This window comes from Haemorhous mexicanus, chromosome 10, assembly GCF_027477595.1.
Source record: "Haemorhous mexicanus isolate bHaeMex1 chromosome 10, bHaeMex1.pri, whole genome shotgun sequence".
Taxonomy (NCBI): Eukaryota; Metazoa; Chordata; class Aves; order Passeriformes; family Fringillidae; genus Haemorhous; species Haemorhous mexicanus.
Window position 1 is genome coordinate 14,125,450 of NC_082350.1, and position 18,838 is coordinate 14,144,287.

Here is an 18,838-nt window from a genome sequence, read left to right on the forward strand (position 1 = left end):
ATTAGGAAAATCAAATTAGAATGAATGACTTTGAAAAACCAGTCTAAAGGGACTGATTTGAGAAGCTGGTAAGCTCCATTATACTTTCATGAATACTGTGCCTTCTCCTCCAAGTTGGAAACAGGGAAGCATCACTGACAGCACTGGAAGGCAGTTATCTGCTCCAGTTAGTCAACAGTATTGCCCAGTTTATTCCAAACTGGGATACTCTCGTGTTATGTTTGATTTTCACAGCAAACAAAGGTTTGCCCTGGTTTTGTAGCCTGGTTTGCCACTGGCACCACGAGCTCCTCAGCCTGTTGCAGCTCATGAAACTGTCTCCATGGTAACACCCTAATGCAGTCTAGCAGGCCCTTCTACTGTGCTTCACTCTCCATGGAATGCCACATACTTACGGTCAATATCACTGGTTTCCTGCTCACTCTGGTCCTTGTTCTTGTAGAAGGGAAATTTTCGGGAAAAGAGGTTCTTTTTACGCTTGTCATTGAATGACTGCTGAAGAAGAGAAGGAGGGGCAAAACAAAGGATGTCTAATGTCTGTGTGAACAAAGGCCCAGAGCAGCAGCTTTGCGGAAGCTGACTCCTACAACCACATTATGCAGTGCACACCTCAGTTTAACACTCATCTTCTCAGCTCATTAGAAACAGAGACTGGGATCAGGACTTTGCTCAGATCCTCCAGGTTTCACATGCTTAGTAGTGAGAAAACTGGTTCATGCTATACAGCCTGACCTGTATTTCACAAATTTAGGCTTGCTCTGAGTGTCAAAAAAAGTGGAAAACTAGGCTGCTGTAAGATGGCCAAACCATAATGACTCAAAGTCAATTAAATCACTGATATTACCTCATTTAGGGGTTACAGTATTAAAAAAAAAAAAAACCAAAAAACCAAGCTGAGGCTTTTGCAAGTAACTGATATTATAACAGAACATCAAAAGTATTGGGCAGTGTTACCATCCAACTAAAAAAAGTCCGAAACTTGTATCAGTGTTTTACTATTGCAATTCATTGCAAATTCACTGAAAAGACTTACTCTGTTCTATGTAATTTTGCATCCTAATACAAAGATTAACTGGAAAAGACACAAGCTAATTTCTTTGGTTTATTGAGGCAATTATGTTTTTCAAGAGTGTACTTATAATTACCACATGAAAACCCCTGTATATCAAGGATCATGTTCAGCAACTTTTGACATTAACTGCTTGTGTTGCTGAAGAATTTCTGCACCTCAGTTACTACAAACACTATCCATATAAATATAAACTATTACTGTGCTGTTTGTTCAAGTGATGGAGAGCATCAATGCATTTTCATTCCTACATATGTATGTCTATATGTAATTAGCACAGATTTTACTAATAACTGCCATATCTTCTGCTGAAGACATGTGACTACAGCACCTTTAATTTGATGTTCCAAGTCAATAAAGAACCCTAAAGTATAAATAAATCAGTAATGTTTTAATTGCAATTATGCCCAGAACTAGAGCTAATACAGCTAACTTGAAGTCAGCGGAAATTCCCTTCCATCTTGAGGCATAAGTGACTCATCTGACCAGTTTTGCAAAGACATAAAATTTGCCATATTTTTGTCATTTGGTTTGCAGAAAAAAACTACAATAGAAAGGATGGTAAAATAGGAAAAGACCCTTGAGACCCTGTGCTGTAGGGGACTACTTATTTTTTTCTAAGCTAAGCAGAGCCTATGTGCAGCAGGAAGTAAGAAAAGCGCCACAGAAACATCTTTTAAAAGGTATTGCAAAAAAAAAATCATGCATTCAAGACTCTGTTAACAAGTGTTTCTAAAATTTGGAGCATGTTAGCTTTCAAGTAATTGTTTGTCTGTCTTCAGCCAATGAGCCAATGTGAGCTCACATTCCTCTATTATATGCAATAGAGCTGCAAAAAGGCATATTATCCTTTCTACCAGCATTAGTATGGAATGAATGACAGTAACAAGTAGGGGTCAAACATGACAAAGCTTTTTCAAATTATGGGCCACATTTTTTGGTACAATTGAAAACTAACACTTGGCCTTCCTAAAGAGAATGTCTATAGTTGTGCTCCTTTCCTAAAGTGCAACACAAAAGCTGCATCCTGCTAACAATCCTTCTGGCCAGATGTGCTTGGCAATAGCAGATACTTAAACTTCCAGTGATATTTTTATTACCAATGTTTTTAAAAATTACTTAAAATTACAAGGTGTTAAAGAGGCACATAGTACCATGGGAGCACAGTCAGTGACATTGAGCTCTGGAAATAACAATACTGTGCTAAGGAGGAAATCCATAAAACCTTTAATTGCCTTGCATCTGTGTTCGACTAAAACTGTTGTTCCACTGTAAAAATTGGTAAATTATCAATCTGACACATAGACAAAAGATGAAGTTTCAAGCCAATCATTTGCCTGCAGGAGCCATACTTGGCACAGGCAAATTTCTAGGTTATGGTCCTCTTGACCTTCTCTAACAGAAGGCAAGTCATTGCAAATGATTTCTCACAACCAGGAGGGATAATGTCATCTAGAGAATAAGGACAACAAAGAAATACGTCCAAAGGAGATCCTTCCTGAGAATATTGAAAAATACTGTAGTGTAAATTCCAAAACTAAAAACTCACATCTGTAATTTGTTAATTTGGGCAAGTCCGTCAGTTTGTTAGAAGGAGACAAATGTGATAAAGCTAAAATGGTTCAGTTTAGCTGAGGTGGTGAGAATAGGGAACCTGTACAGTTAAAATAAAAGGACTAGCTGATTTATTGTGTGCTTAATCAAGTTCTTCATTATAGTTGTGAAAATATTTCATAACAATTATTTTAACTTTCTTACAGTAAGTCTTCCTGAGCTAATATGAAACTTTATATACTGCATGTATAATGGTCAGAGTCAGTTCCATTGCCAAAAAAAAAAAGAGAAAATAAAAGTAATATTATACTGATTTTGCATAAAAGATTAGCCAAAAGATTACTTTTAAAAGATATCATGATTATAAAAAGCTAGAAGGATTTGCTTATTAGTTGAAAATGCACAGTAATTGCATTAAATTTTTCATAAGCCCACTGGCAATCATTCACAGTCATTATAAGCAGGAATATATTAAATCAGAAGCAGCAAAGAAAGTGAGATAAATGTGTATATGAAAGGAACAAACAAGAATAAAATGTAACCATTTTTGCTCCAGATTTTTTAGGTTTCCTTACAATGAAGGAACATGGATTTTAATGTTAGCCATCACTATTGATTCTTCAAGGTCTTAATGTAGAAATTTTCAAAAACTGTATAAAATTGGTATTTCATCCTATTTATGGAGAATTAGCACACACAGACACAGGAAGGCACATGGTCCATGAGGACATATATGGTGCAGTTAACTTACTGGGAAAATACAGAAGGAATACTTCAAGGAGAAAGTCTGATGTTAAAACATTTACAGCTGAAGCAAGAGACTGTGAACAGTGTAAGTGTTTGCAAAATGAAATGTTACTGAAGAAAAAGAACTGCAGTTCTACATCAATGGCAAGCGTAGTTGCTTTTCCACTCAGTATTCCATGCATTTCTTTGGTGCTGTTAGTACACAGGGGCTGTGCACCAACTCTGCTTCTGTCAAAAAGCTACTTCAAACACATCACTAATTAACTGTTTGCAGTTAATTGGTAGACACCCTCTAAAACCATGCAATTATCTTTCAAAGCACATGGTAACATTTGAAAAATTCCTTAGTGTATGAAAAGATTCTGAAGTATTTAATCCTCTCTTTATATGACTTCTAAAAAGCAAACTCAAATTACCATGTCACTTGATATTTTATTCCAATACCAAACTACAAAAGCACCAAAACAGAAAAATACTGCCAATAATGCAGTAAATCTCCAGGGCAGTACCATAATTTGAATCAGAAAGTAGTTAGAGATACTGATTTTCTTCTAAGCAAACACTTATAGGGAAAAAACATGACATTTCATTATTAACTGAAACCTTTGCCATGTGGCAGAGGAATGTATATATGAATTTTAGAGTCTTTATTCTTTGCAGTCCTACACTATCAGGATATAATACTGAAGCTTTAATATTTGATGCATGTGATTTCTGATTTCTGAAGTTATGAAAACATGATAATTGAAATAAATTACTAAAATGCACTTGTGGGATTTACAATAATGACTAACCAATGCTACAGACATAGTGCAATTAAAAATATAATCACTATTTAAGAAATAGCTTCCTCAGGACCCTAAAGCACACTTGAGATTTTTTGAAATGGTAATATATTATTGATTTAGAAGACTCTTACATCTAAAACACACAGGCCTGAGTCTTGAAATTACTAGTCACATACTACTGGTAGAAATGATAAGGTTGTGGAATTGTTTCTCAAATTTCAGAACAGCCAAAACACTGCAAAAAAGCCTCACCCTCAAAACAATACAGAAATTTGGTTGCTGTGCCATTATGAAGTGGCTATAATTTTGGCTACAAACATTCCTATTGCTACTTAAGTAGCCTCACTTCTTTCTCACCACTCGTTCCCATCACATGTACTGTGACAGAAATCACATCAGGTGCAGAGCTGTTAGAAATGGCACTATTCAATACTTGGTTAGGATATACAGCTCCTACTACATTACAGTATGAAGAAGTATATATATTTCTATGCTTATCCTTTAAACAATTAAACAATTTGCAGTGTTTTGGCAATTAAAGTCTGCTTTGGTGCTCAGAATTATTTCATTTCAATTTGATAGAATTTACTCTTTTTACTCAAATCTGAAAGTGATTCTCCACACACAAAACAACTGAAAAATGTTACCATTCAGAATGCCAGGTGTAATTAGCACTTCATTAACTCACCCCTTTATCTCCTCTTGTTTTGGAATTGAATTTCACTGTCTTCAAACGGGCTCGTTCTTTTTTCTCAACTCTACCACAAAAACACACACAAAAATGTCAGAAATCAGCAAAACTCCAGAACTCCAAGTTAGCACTTGTTACAGCAGAAGCATATTGGTGTACCTTTTGTACTATAAATTTTATTGCTTATGACACACTCAGAAAATGGAAGCCTGCTAATGGAAAACTGTTATTTCTCAAGTGATGTGCTGTGGAATTATTTGGAGTATTTTGTGGCTATGCATGTTCAATAAATCCAGAGAGTGCAAAGAGGAAACACGACACAGTAAGTGAACAGCCTCAATTATCAGTCAATAGCAGATATTAAGATTCAGAGCACCTAAACTCCTATTTGAATCTCCAGTATGCCAACAAAAACCTCATCTCCATTGGCTACCAAAGAATGATTTTCCAGTTTTCCAGGTTCTGGCTATAAAGAACTCATGATGGTGTCATGACTTGAATAAAATTCATTCACACTTTGCACCTTTTCATACATAAATAGTTAATTAGCTGATATTAAACTCACAACTTACAGTGTGAACAGAGGTGGACCACCTTTATTAACTTCAGCACACAACTCCTAGGGCTAAATGGGGTTTTAATAAACTTTTCATTGAGTAAATGAGAATCCCATTACAGATTACTTAAAAACAGAAGAATCAAACTAGTGGCTGATAGTGGTACAGAATTACCAAGAAAGACAAAAGCATATACAATATATATATTAATCAGATCAGATGTTTAATAGCAGACATCTCCAAGTCAATAAAGTATGCCATACCTCCGTTTGCTTGGGATAACTCCAATTTCATCACTTTCTCCATCTGGAGTTACCTGCCGTGCTTGCCACCATTCATCATCAGAAGCATTAATGACGTGGAGAATATCGCCAAATTTGAAGTTCAGTCCTTGACTCGGAAGGCCACTGTCTTTAGTCTTGTCATAATCAAAAAGAGCTCTACATTGCAAAGAAAGAATTAAACATAGGAAAAAAGCAAGAAAAAGCAGGAGAGTATGAATAGCACAAAATATGAAGCAAGCTGCCTGTGCTATTCATAAATGATTGCATCATTCTGACAGGTACTTACAAGAAGGCTGAATACCCTCTCTCATACACACACAGAATGTAGTACAGTACCCCCACACATTCCTAAGCTTTAATCAACGAGAAAAAACTTGATCCAGAGTAAACCTTTAGTGCTTTACAAAAGCTCTACAGGAGACACCTACTGCAATTCAATAAGTACTTTGCACAGAGCAAGTTACATGTCAGCCTAGGATAAAAAAGACAAGCAAGTATTTAAAGCATAAAGCACGGTCAAAAGTTCTGTAACACTTCCATATCAAGTTATAAATTTAAATTATTTAGTAATTTAGTACAGTTTAGTACTGTCTTTAAAATAAAAGTCATTATCATCAGTATCCTGCTCGCAGGAAAAAAAACCTTAGAAATATGATCTGGTCACCACTTTGTACCGTAGTACCCAAAGGCAGAGAACCTTATGCACATTCTTTTAGGAATTTCCTGACCATTTTGAGAGAATCTCACCCTTTTTCCTAAGGTAAGCCTGTTTTCAAATAAAAGGCACTCACAATACCTGAGCAGCAGCTGCATGACTAGTTTTATTAACATCCCCTCTGGCAGCAAGACTGGTTTATGCAACTGACTCCTGTTCCCCTTTTTGCTTAAGAAAGCAGAGTTGTCTGGAAAGGCACATGGTGCACCATGATATGGAACTGATCTGGTTTACAAGTCATATCTTTTCTGCCTTGTGGATCATTTTATACCTGGACAAGTTCCCTGAGGAAATGAAGATATCTGCAGTCTGTTTCTCCCTGGCACAGCTGAGGGTTTAATGAGGACGTGGAAATGAAAGATGACAGGAGTCTCTTAGCAAACAGCAAGAGATACTGCTCAGGTTCTGCCTTCTAAAGGACTTCTTTTACATTTGAAAATAGGTCATGAACCTCACCTATGTGAAATAAATGCTTGTATGACACAGTGCAAAAAATCCTCAACATTATTTAATGTGCCAGCTCATGTGTTGTCAGTGCTGCACTTTCTGAACAATACCCGAATTCAGCTTACTTGATATCAAGCCAAAGTAGCACCAAGAGATCACATTGTGATGATTTAAAAGGGTGTCATTTTCCTTGTCCAAAGTCAGCTTGTTTCTTCATTCTGAACACTGGTCTTACATACCTTTTTCTGCTAGATTTTTAATATCACAGAAAATTTTAATCCATATAAGTCAAAACTTGTTTGCTCCAAAATCTACTTCAGCTTTGTGAATTTTGCTTCATCAAGCACTGAGCAATCTGTATGTGTTCATAACCAATAACAAGTTGTTTCAAAATATTCCGTCATACCAATTCATTTTCAGCATCTATTGCAAAACCAGAGCTGCTTGAGACACCATGCCTTTCTTAGGCTATAAAATATTAAAAAAAAAAAATCCTGAAGGATTAAAAGTTTTAATACAGATTTTTAGACTATCTAAAAAAAGACAGAAATTTTCAAATGGATTCAAAATATTGAAGAGCCTTATACTTAAATAGAGATTAAGAGCCTTATACTTAAATCTGCGATACCTTTAGTTTAAGTTTATGACCAAATTCAGACTTTCAGTTTTGAAATACCACCTTCCTTGGCAGTGCAACCTTCATAATAAGATCTTTTGGGTTAATTTCACAGCATACTTAAGATACCCTGATTATTTTTTAAAAAATCAGAACACTTTTTTTTTTTTTTTAACATAGCCAGCATACTGCAGGTAAGAAAATTATACAGATAGGAAGTAGCTATTCCTCCACATTTATTCTGCACATTTGTTCAAGAAACACTCTGGACAAATATCATTTCATATCTCAAAATAAACTGCACATAATCCAGTATGCACTTTCAAGTTGTATACATTTTCACTGAATTAATTACATGCATCGTGACATTTATTTCCTGAGATTTCTTGTTAGCATTCAAGCAGTGATTTCTACCAGCTCCACTTTTTACTTCTATTTTTAAGTTTGCTATAAATTTATAAAAGCTGTGAGCTTGGCCTAAGAGCATTAACATATATGTTGACTGCATGAGAAAAAATGCTCAGGAGTGAAATGGAAGCAGAAATGGATAAAGCCATTATTGCCAACATGTGCTTTTCCAGCTACACAGAGCAGGTTTTGTACAATGAAAGGCAGTTTCATCAAACACATTCTCTCTGGTAAAGTCACTTCAAGAAAAGTAATTTTATTGGGCAAAAAAGTCAAAGCTGATATAAGATAGTCGTATAAAAAGATCATTTAGGGTGTCACATAATAGTGACAAAACCATGCAGCTAGCATTTATAGGAACACCAGGAACTGCTAATGATCCTATAAATGACCTCAAAAGCAAACAGAATTAACAAAAAATTTATTTTGATTCCAAGTGAGTAACATGGCTTTTCCTGTATGCCTGGCACATCATCAACCAAGAACTCACTTCACAGCCCAGATGATGAATTTATCTACAAGCTGGAATATAAAAAATACTGCTTCTATTAACTTCCTGCATGGGGACTTTCATTACAGAATAAAAATGCCATGTATACATTTACTTGTTGTAGGTTATAAACACAAATTAACTTAAAATAAATTTAGTAATCCTCATCAAATACTGGTTTGAATGCAGATCCATGATATTTACAGTAAAGTTCTATTTAAATTTAAATGGGAAGTCCTAAAAAACTTTTTCTAGAGAAAGCACCAAGTCCTCCCTTTTATTTCACTTTGTATTACTCAGGAACCAAAAAGCACTAAAAAGGTAACTCAGCTCCTTCAACCAAAAGTCTAGAGAAATTGAAATTAGGTTGCATATTTCATGAGTGCTTATTCTTCAAAGCCAAAAAGGTAATGGCTGTGTAACAATGCCAAATTTTCCAGAGTATTTTTACCTGCCACACTCATTACTTTCAGTGTCATAGGCTGTTGACCAAGTTCTACTGAAGCATTTCTTCAATAAACAAAGCAACCAGGAATTCCTTCAGCAAAAGCAGCTCTATGTTTCACTTCATTAAAAATTAATTAATTTTACCACTTCACAATAAATGAAGGTCAGTTAGTAAAGGAGGTTGTCTTTTTCTGAGTTTTTGGGAAAGTTGCTTGAAACTTAATGTTTGAACTCTGAGAATACCATAAAGAAGGCCCAATTAAACAGCAGACAAGTACACTTAGCCTCCTGCTTATAGCAGATCTTATTTTTCCAAAGGACTTAGTTAAAATTTCTCAGTCATTGTAAAACTGTTACGTTTCTTCAACTTGGAGACATAATCATTTTTTCTGTGATTCAAGCACAAATCAGTGCCATTGTTTGAGTTTGGAATGTATTGTGCTGATCAGAAAAACGCACAAAGGTAAATGTAATTTTTTATTTTGAATGCTACACACATTGCAGATTGAGAGTTGCCACAGAAGATGAGATTAAATATGGAACAGATTTACTCTCTCTCCATGTGTTATCACAGAAACATGATACCATGAAGGTATCTCACATGTGCTTCTTGAATATCCAGGTGAGCATATATATCTATATAGATATAGATCAGATGCAAACCCAGAAACATTATGAGAGAATCTGTCTCAGAACAAAGACCAGAAGAAATATAAAGCAAAATAAGAGAAGACTCATCAGTACATCTGAAGTAGCTGGGGACAGGGGGAGTGGTGTGGGGGACACAGTAGGACGTGCAAATGGAGAGTCAGCTGCTGCTGAATTGCTCTGTTTGGATTGCCCTCCAAGGGCTGTTTTCCAAATTGCTGTGCATCATTTCTTGGTATAGATACAAGTACAAAGAAAAATCTGTCATTACACTCCAAATTGTATTTTTGGGCAAACACAATTGTCTTTTCCTTAATATTACATAATACCAAAAAATGCTGTTTACAGGCAGACTAGTTTTAAAGATATCATGTTTATAGGGATACAATGATCTATCTAATTTTATTTCCTAATTTGATTTTTAGAAAGCAGCAGAGATGATTTTCAGGGTATTTTTATTTAATAGCTTTTCTGAAATTGTGATTGAAAGCCTATAAACATTTTACTGGTGGATTTACCATTCAATTCAGCATTTTGTTACATAACTGACATCCTTTAAGGCATATCCAAAACCCAGCACTATTGGAAAAAGATATCTGAAGTTATTAAAGTTGGCTTTGAATTGAATTAAAAGTACAGTATGACTATGCCAGAGTGACTTATTATAAGAAATAAAGTGGGTAAGTAACATGTTCTGTCAGTATCTAGCAATATGTGAAAATATTCATAAAAGTAACTTCAATGGGGTCAAAATTACATCAGAAACAAGACAGAACAGATGAAAACCCTTTCTGTGCATACTAAGCTGCCTCCCAGTATTTGGCAGCTTTTGGTGTGATGACACAAGCAGATCCCAAAAGCCCTAGCAGCACCCTCTGTAAAGAGATGTGGGTAGAAAAGTACTTTTGTTGGGAAATTTTTGCATTTTAGATATTTGCACTGACTTATACCAACACTGAATATTGAGCCTCAAAAACCTTCAATGAAACCAGTCCCCACAAGGCTTCTGCCAACAGCCTGGAGAAGTCTGCAAGTTCTACAGCAGCTGGCAAAGTCAAAAGCTCAACAACTTCCATCAGTAGAATAAAAACTACATAAAGATAAAATGCTTGTCAGTGGGTCAAAATATCAGATGTGTGGACATGAGCATAAGCGGTTTAGAACCTAATCAGGCTATAGCTAACCAAGAAAATAAAAGCATTTGGAATTGTTTGGGCTTAGGTATATGATGGGAACTAAAGCAATAGATCTTGGGATTATGGAAATGAAGATCTTGGCACAATATCCATACGTACACTTACCTACCTGTGGAAATTCAAATATATGGATAACTGTGGTATTAAGCACTGACCCTTACTATTTAAGGCATTTATTTTTAGAGATTTAAATTCTGACTGCCAAAATATTTAAGGCAAACAGAAGCAGAAAAAAACAAGTAGGCTCAGATCTGAGAAAACAGAATCCAGCTACTGAAACAATAGGTCAAAACAAAGAAACTGCCTGTTAAAGTCAAGCTAAACAGAAGCCCTATGAGTATTTAGCTATATTTGTGTCAAGGATTCAGAAATACTTACAAAGGACCATGACTTTCCTCAGCATCAGCATCTCCTCATGCAATTACTGAGGGAACTGCTTGGTGTATGACTTGCTTCCTTTCCCATAGCTCAGTAGACAGAACACACCATGAACAAAACACTAGATCTGCTTTGCATGGGAAAAGTCAACAGCACCTGAGCCTGCTTACTTTTTGGAGGTAAACCAGTGAGGTCCTACAACATTTTAAATCATTTTTAACCCAAACACCAGAACTACTTAAAGGCTTACCTGCTCTATTGAAACATTCTGGCTCCTACCAAGAGGCTACTGACTCAATCCAGAGATGAGCTGATTTGAAGAACTCAAAAACCAATTTATTTTTAAAAATGCAATCTTTTTACCCACGTTCCATACTTGAAACATTATGCTTTATCAGTACACGATAACCAATGTAGGAGTTGAGTGACACATGAATAAGCTGCACCCTGCCATAATTTCCGTGTGAAAACACCTATTTTCTCATCTGCTTCATGCTCTTATGTTTCCACTTCCTTTCAGCCTCCTTTATGTTTAACTTGATATGAATAAATTAATGAGGTATACTCAGTTCATTTGCTTTGCATTTTCTCTCTTGGTTACCACGGAAAAATATTCCATAACAAAATTCAATCGGATAGAGAAATAAGGTTCCTTAATAAAGCCAAGAAAACAACTAAAGTAAGCTGAAGGACATAAGATGGAAATCTGTCAAACCTTAAGAAAGAGAAGACTCTAAATTTGAACTCAAGTACTGAACAAGGGAGAATATGAAGACTACTGTCACAAAACCACAAAGTGAACTAAGCAAGTTTTTAAGACTTCATATACACTGACATAAAGAGGAAATATATATTTTTGCTGAAGGATTATCATCTCTCTCACATCAAAGGACAAAAAGCAAACAATAGCACCATTCTTCAAAGTTCATATAGAATTCTCAGGGATATTACTACTTTTTCAGCTATATTACATTAATCAGTCTAAATACAGCTTCCTTTTCATTATATTTGCATATAAGTATCCCTTTATTAATACTTGGTTAATAATTGTAAAAGGCAAATACCAAAAGAGTAAGTCTAGGGAAAGCAGAAAAACACAGCAGCAAAGCTATGAAAAAGATGATTACCTGACATAGAGGGATCTCTTCTGGCTGGTTCGCAAAGATCCTGATCCTGAGCTAATGCTACTGTTCATCATCTGCTCCCGTAAATCATGGATTTTAGCTTCAAAACGACTGTATTCTGTAACAAAGAAAGGCATGGCAATTCATTTCCTGCCAAACTTCAGCAATTAAACAGAAAGAAAATCTGAAATAATTTTGATTAGACAAAGAAAATATACAAGATTATACTTCAAAATTCTGTGATTATAATCTATAGTTCACAGTAACTATTTTTTTCAAATTAAGACAAACATTTCTACTAATAATTATCAACTTCATAGTAATAAAAAGGTAGTTACAGATTAATTTTAACCCATGACAGAAAGGAAACTTCAGAACATATACGTGAAATACATGCTTATAACCAAGAACTACATTTTGTAAATTTTAAATGTTAAGAAATGTAAATGAAAAATGTCTGTACTTCAAAATCACTGAATTTGATTGAGATAAAGAATTTAACACTGCAAGGTGGGAAATATGCAAAACATCTTCTGAAATAAGACCATATTCCTCTGGAAGCTCAGGAAAGGAACAAAAATATTCAGAATTCTGGCATGAATTTCAATCCACTTGTAAACGGCATGAGAGATTCAAACTGCCCCCACAGAATTATGTCCAATGTTAATCCTGGAAAAACGGATTGTGTTCTTAAGCAGCACCATGTACTAATAAAACTATGCTAAATGCATTTGATCTTAGCTACAAAGGCAGCCAGGAAAACAGTAATTGCTTCTTCAGGACAAACATCTCCTGAAGTGAGGTACTTACATGCCATCAGCATAAAATACGAACTCAGAGAAAGTAAGTTTTTCCTTCAGCTGAATAGTTTGGACTTCAGGATCAACAGATCCACCTGAAAACACTTCCTAGTCAAAGGAAATGTTGTGCAGCCACCACCTTCCCCAGGAGACCACGTGGTGCCAGATTATAGCAAGTCAACACTGGCAGAGCCAGGGCGTGTGTGCCGCAAGCAGCTGCTGGACCGGGCACTGAGCTGCTCTCCTGAGCTGCACCCTCACTCCCTGTGGGCACCAGGTTATTCAGGAAGTGCAAGACTGAGAAAGGACTCTAAAATAAAAAATCTTGAGAAAATATCTAAACTAAGGTTCCTTCAACAGCCATCTAAAAACTGAATGTTTTATCATATTATGTTCTGCAGCCCTTTCTCCCTTCACTCATCATACAGTGAGCACCGATAGCATCTATAATTAACCCTATCCAGATGATGACAATATGAACAGTCTCTTCAATAACCCTAACTTTTGTCCTTTATAAGCAAAAGCTAGTAGCTGTTAAGATACCCTTGTTTTTAAAATAGCACCAAGTGTCTGTTTACAAGAAAAGTTCAGATCAAACGCTTTACCGGCACTAAACCAAACTGCTGAGGTTGTTTGACAAGAGAATCAAAACCATTATTTCCACCACTACTGATGCTATCACTAATAACAAAAGAATGTAAGATAACAGGACAGTAACCAAAGAGGAATGTGAGAAAACAACATTTTTTAGAAAGCAGCATTCTTTAGGGGAAGGGCTCAGATGCAGTGAGAGAACAGCCCACCTCTGCTGTGCTACTGCTGCCCTGCAGGGCCTTGGGTAAGTCACCTCATTTTACTCATTCGTAACCAAGAAACTATAAACTAAAAGATTTTTGTATGCCCCTGTGTGAAAGGAAAGTAAGCATGGGAAAGATCAGACAATCCCAGTGTTTTCTTGTGCTACAGCCTGTTCAATACTAAAAATATCTGCAGCTCTTTGTAATAGCTACTGGAAAAAATAGAAATTTCTCTATCGTGTCATTTTATCGAAGAATCAGACTTGCTCCTATGCAGCACGTCGATATAAGAGAGCTGCCAGAGAGGCTATTTCCCAGTACTGCCTGACTCTATCCTGTATTTCATCTGCAGGTCGCTGGTCTTGCAGCTTCCTGAACTACTTTAATTTTTCTCATCAGAACTCCTGGGAAGTAAGTGCTGAATGAGTGACAGGGACATCTGTAGGAGTAAGGAGGAGAATAATTTCACCACAGAGGCTCCTGCCATATGAATAAAGCAAAAAAAGGAAACTAATGGGCTGGTACTGAGAAGGCTTTATGTTCAAAAAGAAGGAGTGCCAAGAAATTTCATATTTAGGAGAAGCTTAAGCACTGTGCAGTCAGAATCTGGTGAGTTCCTTTGATGCAGAGCTAGCTAAAATTTGTGTTACATTCCTCTTAACAGAAGGTTTTGGGAGGAACAGGATGAATAGAATTCTCACCATCATTTGGTTTGGAGCTAAAAAGTACACAGGCTTTTAAAAAAAGAAACCTTAGTAATAGGTATAGTGCTACTGAAACTAATGCTGGAGACAGAAAATAACACAGCAGCAGGACTCTTGATAGCACCAGAAAAGCAGTGTTAGTCTGATACCCAAAGGATCAGCACCTGGGCCCTGTTGACAAAGTAGGGCTGGTTCAACATCAGCTTTATGAAGCAAAGTGTGAGCTCTGCTAATTTATCTAGAAGAGGTTATCATTTGTCTAGGACAGGTTATATTTCTATCTCTGTGATTAAGATGAGTTGGATATCAAGTGTCTTTTGCATCTTCAATCTCTTACTTTCCTTCAGCTTATCATGCCTAGATTCTCAGAAATGCTAGAGAACTATTTTCTTTACAATGCCTTTCTTTCTTATGCTATGCATAATAGCCATATATAGTGTATGACAAATTTGTTATTTGTTCCCCTGAATCACAGTGAATAGCATAACAAACCCCACCTGGCTGTGACAAAATCATCCAATGCACATATAAATATGTAACTTTTAAAGAAAGTTTTGTCATGTTAATATTCCAGAAATTTGAAGCTGGAACAGGCACAGTGAACAACATGAAAAGGACACTCTGCCTTCTTGGTCAACAGGAAATGAAGAGCTTGGCAGGGAAGGAATGCATTTGATTTCTGGTGTAGTGTTATCAAGGTAATAGAAAGGGCATAAGCTGTTTAAATGAAAAAGTAAAAGTGATTTTAACCCAGATGAAGCAGGCTGGCCACTGGAACTCCATCTACAAATATGTTTCTAATTTCCACAGCCATCAAAACACTGAGATTCTGAAATACTGTTTTAATAAGAACTATGGTAGTACAAGAAACACAGACACCCACACAAAAAGAAACTGAAAATCAAAAGAAAGCCACACAATCCAACCTCTCAATCCTTCCAGAAAGAATTTGGTCAGGCTCCAAAACCAGATGTATATGCAGCAGCAGTGAATGAAACTTCACTCAGAATCAACTTTTAAGGTCTCAGTTTTAGGAAAGCTGCTGCTGATATACATGAAATAAAAGATAACAGGCAGCAAAATTACCACAAAACACAATAAAATGAGAGCATTAGAATAAGGGCATCTTTTCTTGACCAGAATTTTCTCAAAGTTCCCAGGAAGTTTAGAGGCGGGGAGGGAATATATACTATTCTAGATAGTATCTACTGACATAACAGCGAGATTGAGCAAGCACCTCCTCTCCTGCTTCAATTCATGGCATTGATCCAACAGAACCCCACCATCACCAAAGGAAAAAACCCAAAGCCTACTCAGGTTGACACATAATCAGTTGTTAAGAACAGAGAATGAATGCATCTGGGCTCAAGTTTAAACTTTAAAATTACACTGGATAAGCAGATGGTGCAAAACTAGACTAAATCTGCTCTATGTCTGCATGTATTCCAAGCAAGAAACAAAAAGGAGGGAAGATTAGCAAATCTTAGAAGATTACTCTAATTCCCAGCTGCTCAAGTGATTTTACCTAGAAATCTGTAATGTTTTTAATGTCAGTATTTACTTGACCAGAAAACAAGAACTCCAGAAAGGATCTGATCTATGAAACTCTCCTGGACTGCCCATCTGATGGGCAACAAAACACAGATCCACAGAAAAACTGTCTGTGCAGGCAGGGGAAGAGGAAAACATGGCTGCAACGGAAATGCATCTGGTCTGGAGCACACATTCTAGCAAATGGGCAGGAGAGCAGAAGGCTGCACAAGGGATGGAAATGCAGCAAACAGCACAGGAGGAGCAGCGACTGAAGGAAGCCGGGATGTGCGCACAGGGAACAGATGGCAGAGATTCTTACATACAGTGAACCCACGTAGAGCTGAACAAGTTCACTTTCATTAAAAAAGTATGCCCCTTGCTTCCCTCTTCCCATCTGTCTATGGAAAGCCCTCTTTAGCAGGGCCTATTGGATCTGTCTAAGCAGGACTCTTGTGCTGACAATTTTATATAACTACTGATTTATAGGCTTTTCTCAACTTGCAGAATATTCAATTTTCCTTTTCCTGGTGCCTCCAAAGAGAGAAATGGAGTCTGGTAGTTAGGATGGCCACCATCATACTGATCCTCCATTGATCTTTCCATTTTTCTTTTAAAATGCATGGACCCCAATAAAAACATCATAAATCATTTTTGAGGAGATATTTTGCTGCAATGCTTGTCATTTGATATGAACATTGCCTGGGACAGACCAGAAGGAATTCCACATGCTGTTGGTGACTTTCATATACTCTAATGTTTAATGAGCTTGTATCTCATTAATCACTTGAAAGACTGTGCCAAGGAATTTCAAAGGATTAGAAAAACTGCATTTGAATTTAGTTAAGGACACCTCCCACACACTCCGGAAAACTCAGAAAGAGACTAGGTCCAGTCACTGCTGAGGTGAATCCACTAAAAATGTTGCTGAAGGCTTAGCAAGCATTCACAAGCAATTTTATTTAGTATATTAAAGAGTAGGAGTGAGGTTTTAAAGGATTAAAACAAGTGTAAGCCGCCTTATAGTGTCTATCAGGGCTATATATAGCAAAACCCTTTTCCTAATCTTAATGGGTCCAGTTTCGAAAATACTCTAATTGACTAATCTAGATTACTTGCAAATGAGTAGAACCAGGCACAAAACAAGCAAGAACAGAAACCTGGAAACCAGGGACCACATACCCAAAAACAAGCCAAACCCTTTTGGCAGTTTTTTTTTTTAAGAATTTTTCATTTTATGAAATCAGGATGCACTGATTATTTGAACCACCTTTATTTAAGAAAATCCATGTCCTCATCTAGAAAGCAGAGGAAGCTCAGCCTCGATAAAAAACAATTACTGAAAATTAAATTTTGCACAAGCATTACTGGCTTCATGCTACCCCAGCCAGGCTTTTGCAGAGAGAAGATGTACAATATATTTCAAGACTAATGCTCAGAAAACAATCTTAGCTTATACATACAAAAATGGCACCATTTCCCAGAGCTCAGTTATTCTCTTTTGAATCACATAAATGCAGCATTGTAAATAAAAAAATCAGCCACACACTGGCCAATGAGCAGAGAGCTCTAACAAAATTTTTGTGTTTCCTCCTTTTTTTTTTTCTTTTGAGTCATTTGTTTTTAAGACAAGAGAGAATGAAGAAAACTGAGTTTCCGTTAATAAAACTGAAAGAATATGTGTTAACTACCTATATGAACAATGTAGGTTCAGAAGAAGATGCTTTACAAAAATACTTTGAAATCTTCTCTTGATGTTTTGGTTCCACCTTCTCCTAATCTTACACTGATCCACCAGATCACCTAAGAACATGAAGCTAATCTGATCACTTAAACATCTTACCACTTTCAGAAAAAAATATTATAATTTTATTTTTGATATGTCAGGTGAATCCTTGGGAAACAGAAAGGGCTGGTACACTTTTTCTGTCATGACAGGCTTATCTGAATTTTGCCCTGCTTTGGGGAAAGATGAGGTGACCAGTGAATGACTGCTGATGCCAACAGACTTGGCCTGCTGCCTTCTTCAAGGCCCTCCAAGAGCAGGCTCACAGTTACATAACTGCAGTTAATGTTATCCACATCCTTAGTACAGCTCAGTTCTGATCTAGCAGAGTATAACTACAACAGAAAACTTAACCCACTAAATAATTTTCTATCCTATTTCAGTCAAATATTTTTAAATCTATTTGTTTGGCTATTCTATTATTTTTAAACACTTAAATGCACTCAAACTATAATACAGGCATGGCAGCCCACTGGCACCTCATACCTTTTTGGAGTGGCAAAATATAACCTTCCAGAAATTCTGAACTGTGAGGCAAAATTATTTTTACATTTCAGATGACCTTTTCATTTGAATGAATGTAACAATGGGTATCAATGTGAAACACAGAGCCCTCCCAGAACTGTAATCTGTGCAGTCCTCTACTTCCCCCTTGCTGCTCCTCCCCTCACTACATTCCCTTCAAGCACTCAGGTTCCTGTGTCCCTGCTATGCAGCATGATCACACTGCTGACCTGAATCCCCACTCCCAGGAGATACACATATATCCAAATTGCTTACTGCTTCCTCTCTTTCCTCTGCACCAACATTACAATTCTCCCTTGCCATTCTAGCTCTGCAGAAACCCAGAGACACAGCAGTGTGGCACTGAGGTGTCTGCAGAGCCAGGGAGCAGCATGAAAATTAAATGGATCAGAAGCCACTGAATTAGAATGGCTTATCAAAACACTTTTTTGTACTGAAGCAACATTTCTTGCTTTGAAACTGCTCCAGGTCAACCGTATTTCTTTTCCAGTTGAATTGACAGTAAAGCAAAATCCCTTTTTATTCATGAGTGATGTC

The 18,838-nt window shown here is 36.6% G+C and overlaps 1 protein-coding gene across 6 annotated transcripts in view; it reads right to left on the reverse strand.

The window, feature by feature from the left end:
- DLG1 (discs large MAGUK scaffold protein 1) overlaps window positions 1-18,838 on the reverse strand; it is a 143,088-nt gene that overhangs the window by 14,089 nt on the left and 110,161 nt on the right. For 2 of the 6 annotated variants that reach the window (XM_059855418.1, XM_059855415.1), the window contains 4 exons: window positions 12,163-12,277; window positions 5,670-5,846; window positions 4,847-4,916; window positions 396-492 (listed from right to left, as the gene is read on the reverse strand). In XM_059855418.1, coding sequence (XP_059711401.1) covers window positions 396-492; window positions 4,847-4,916; window positions 5,670-5,846; window positions 12,163-12,277 — 459 coding nt within the window. Of the gene's footprint in view, window positions 1-395; window positions 496-4,846; window positions 4,917-5,669; window positions 5,847-12,162; window positions 12,278-18,838 lie in introns of all 6 variants that reach the window. The other 4 variants (XM_059855417.1, XM_059855413.1, XM_059855419.1 and 1 more) reach the window with 2 other exon arrangements.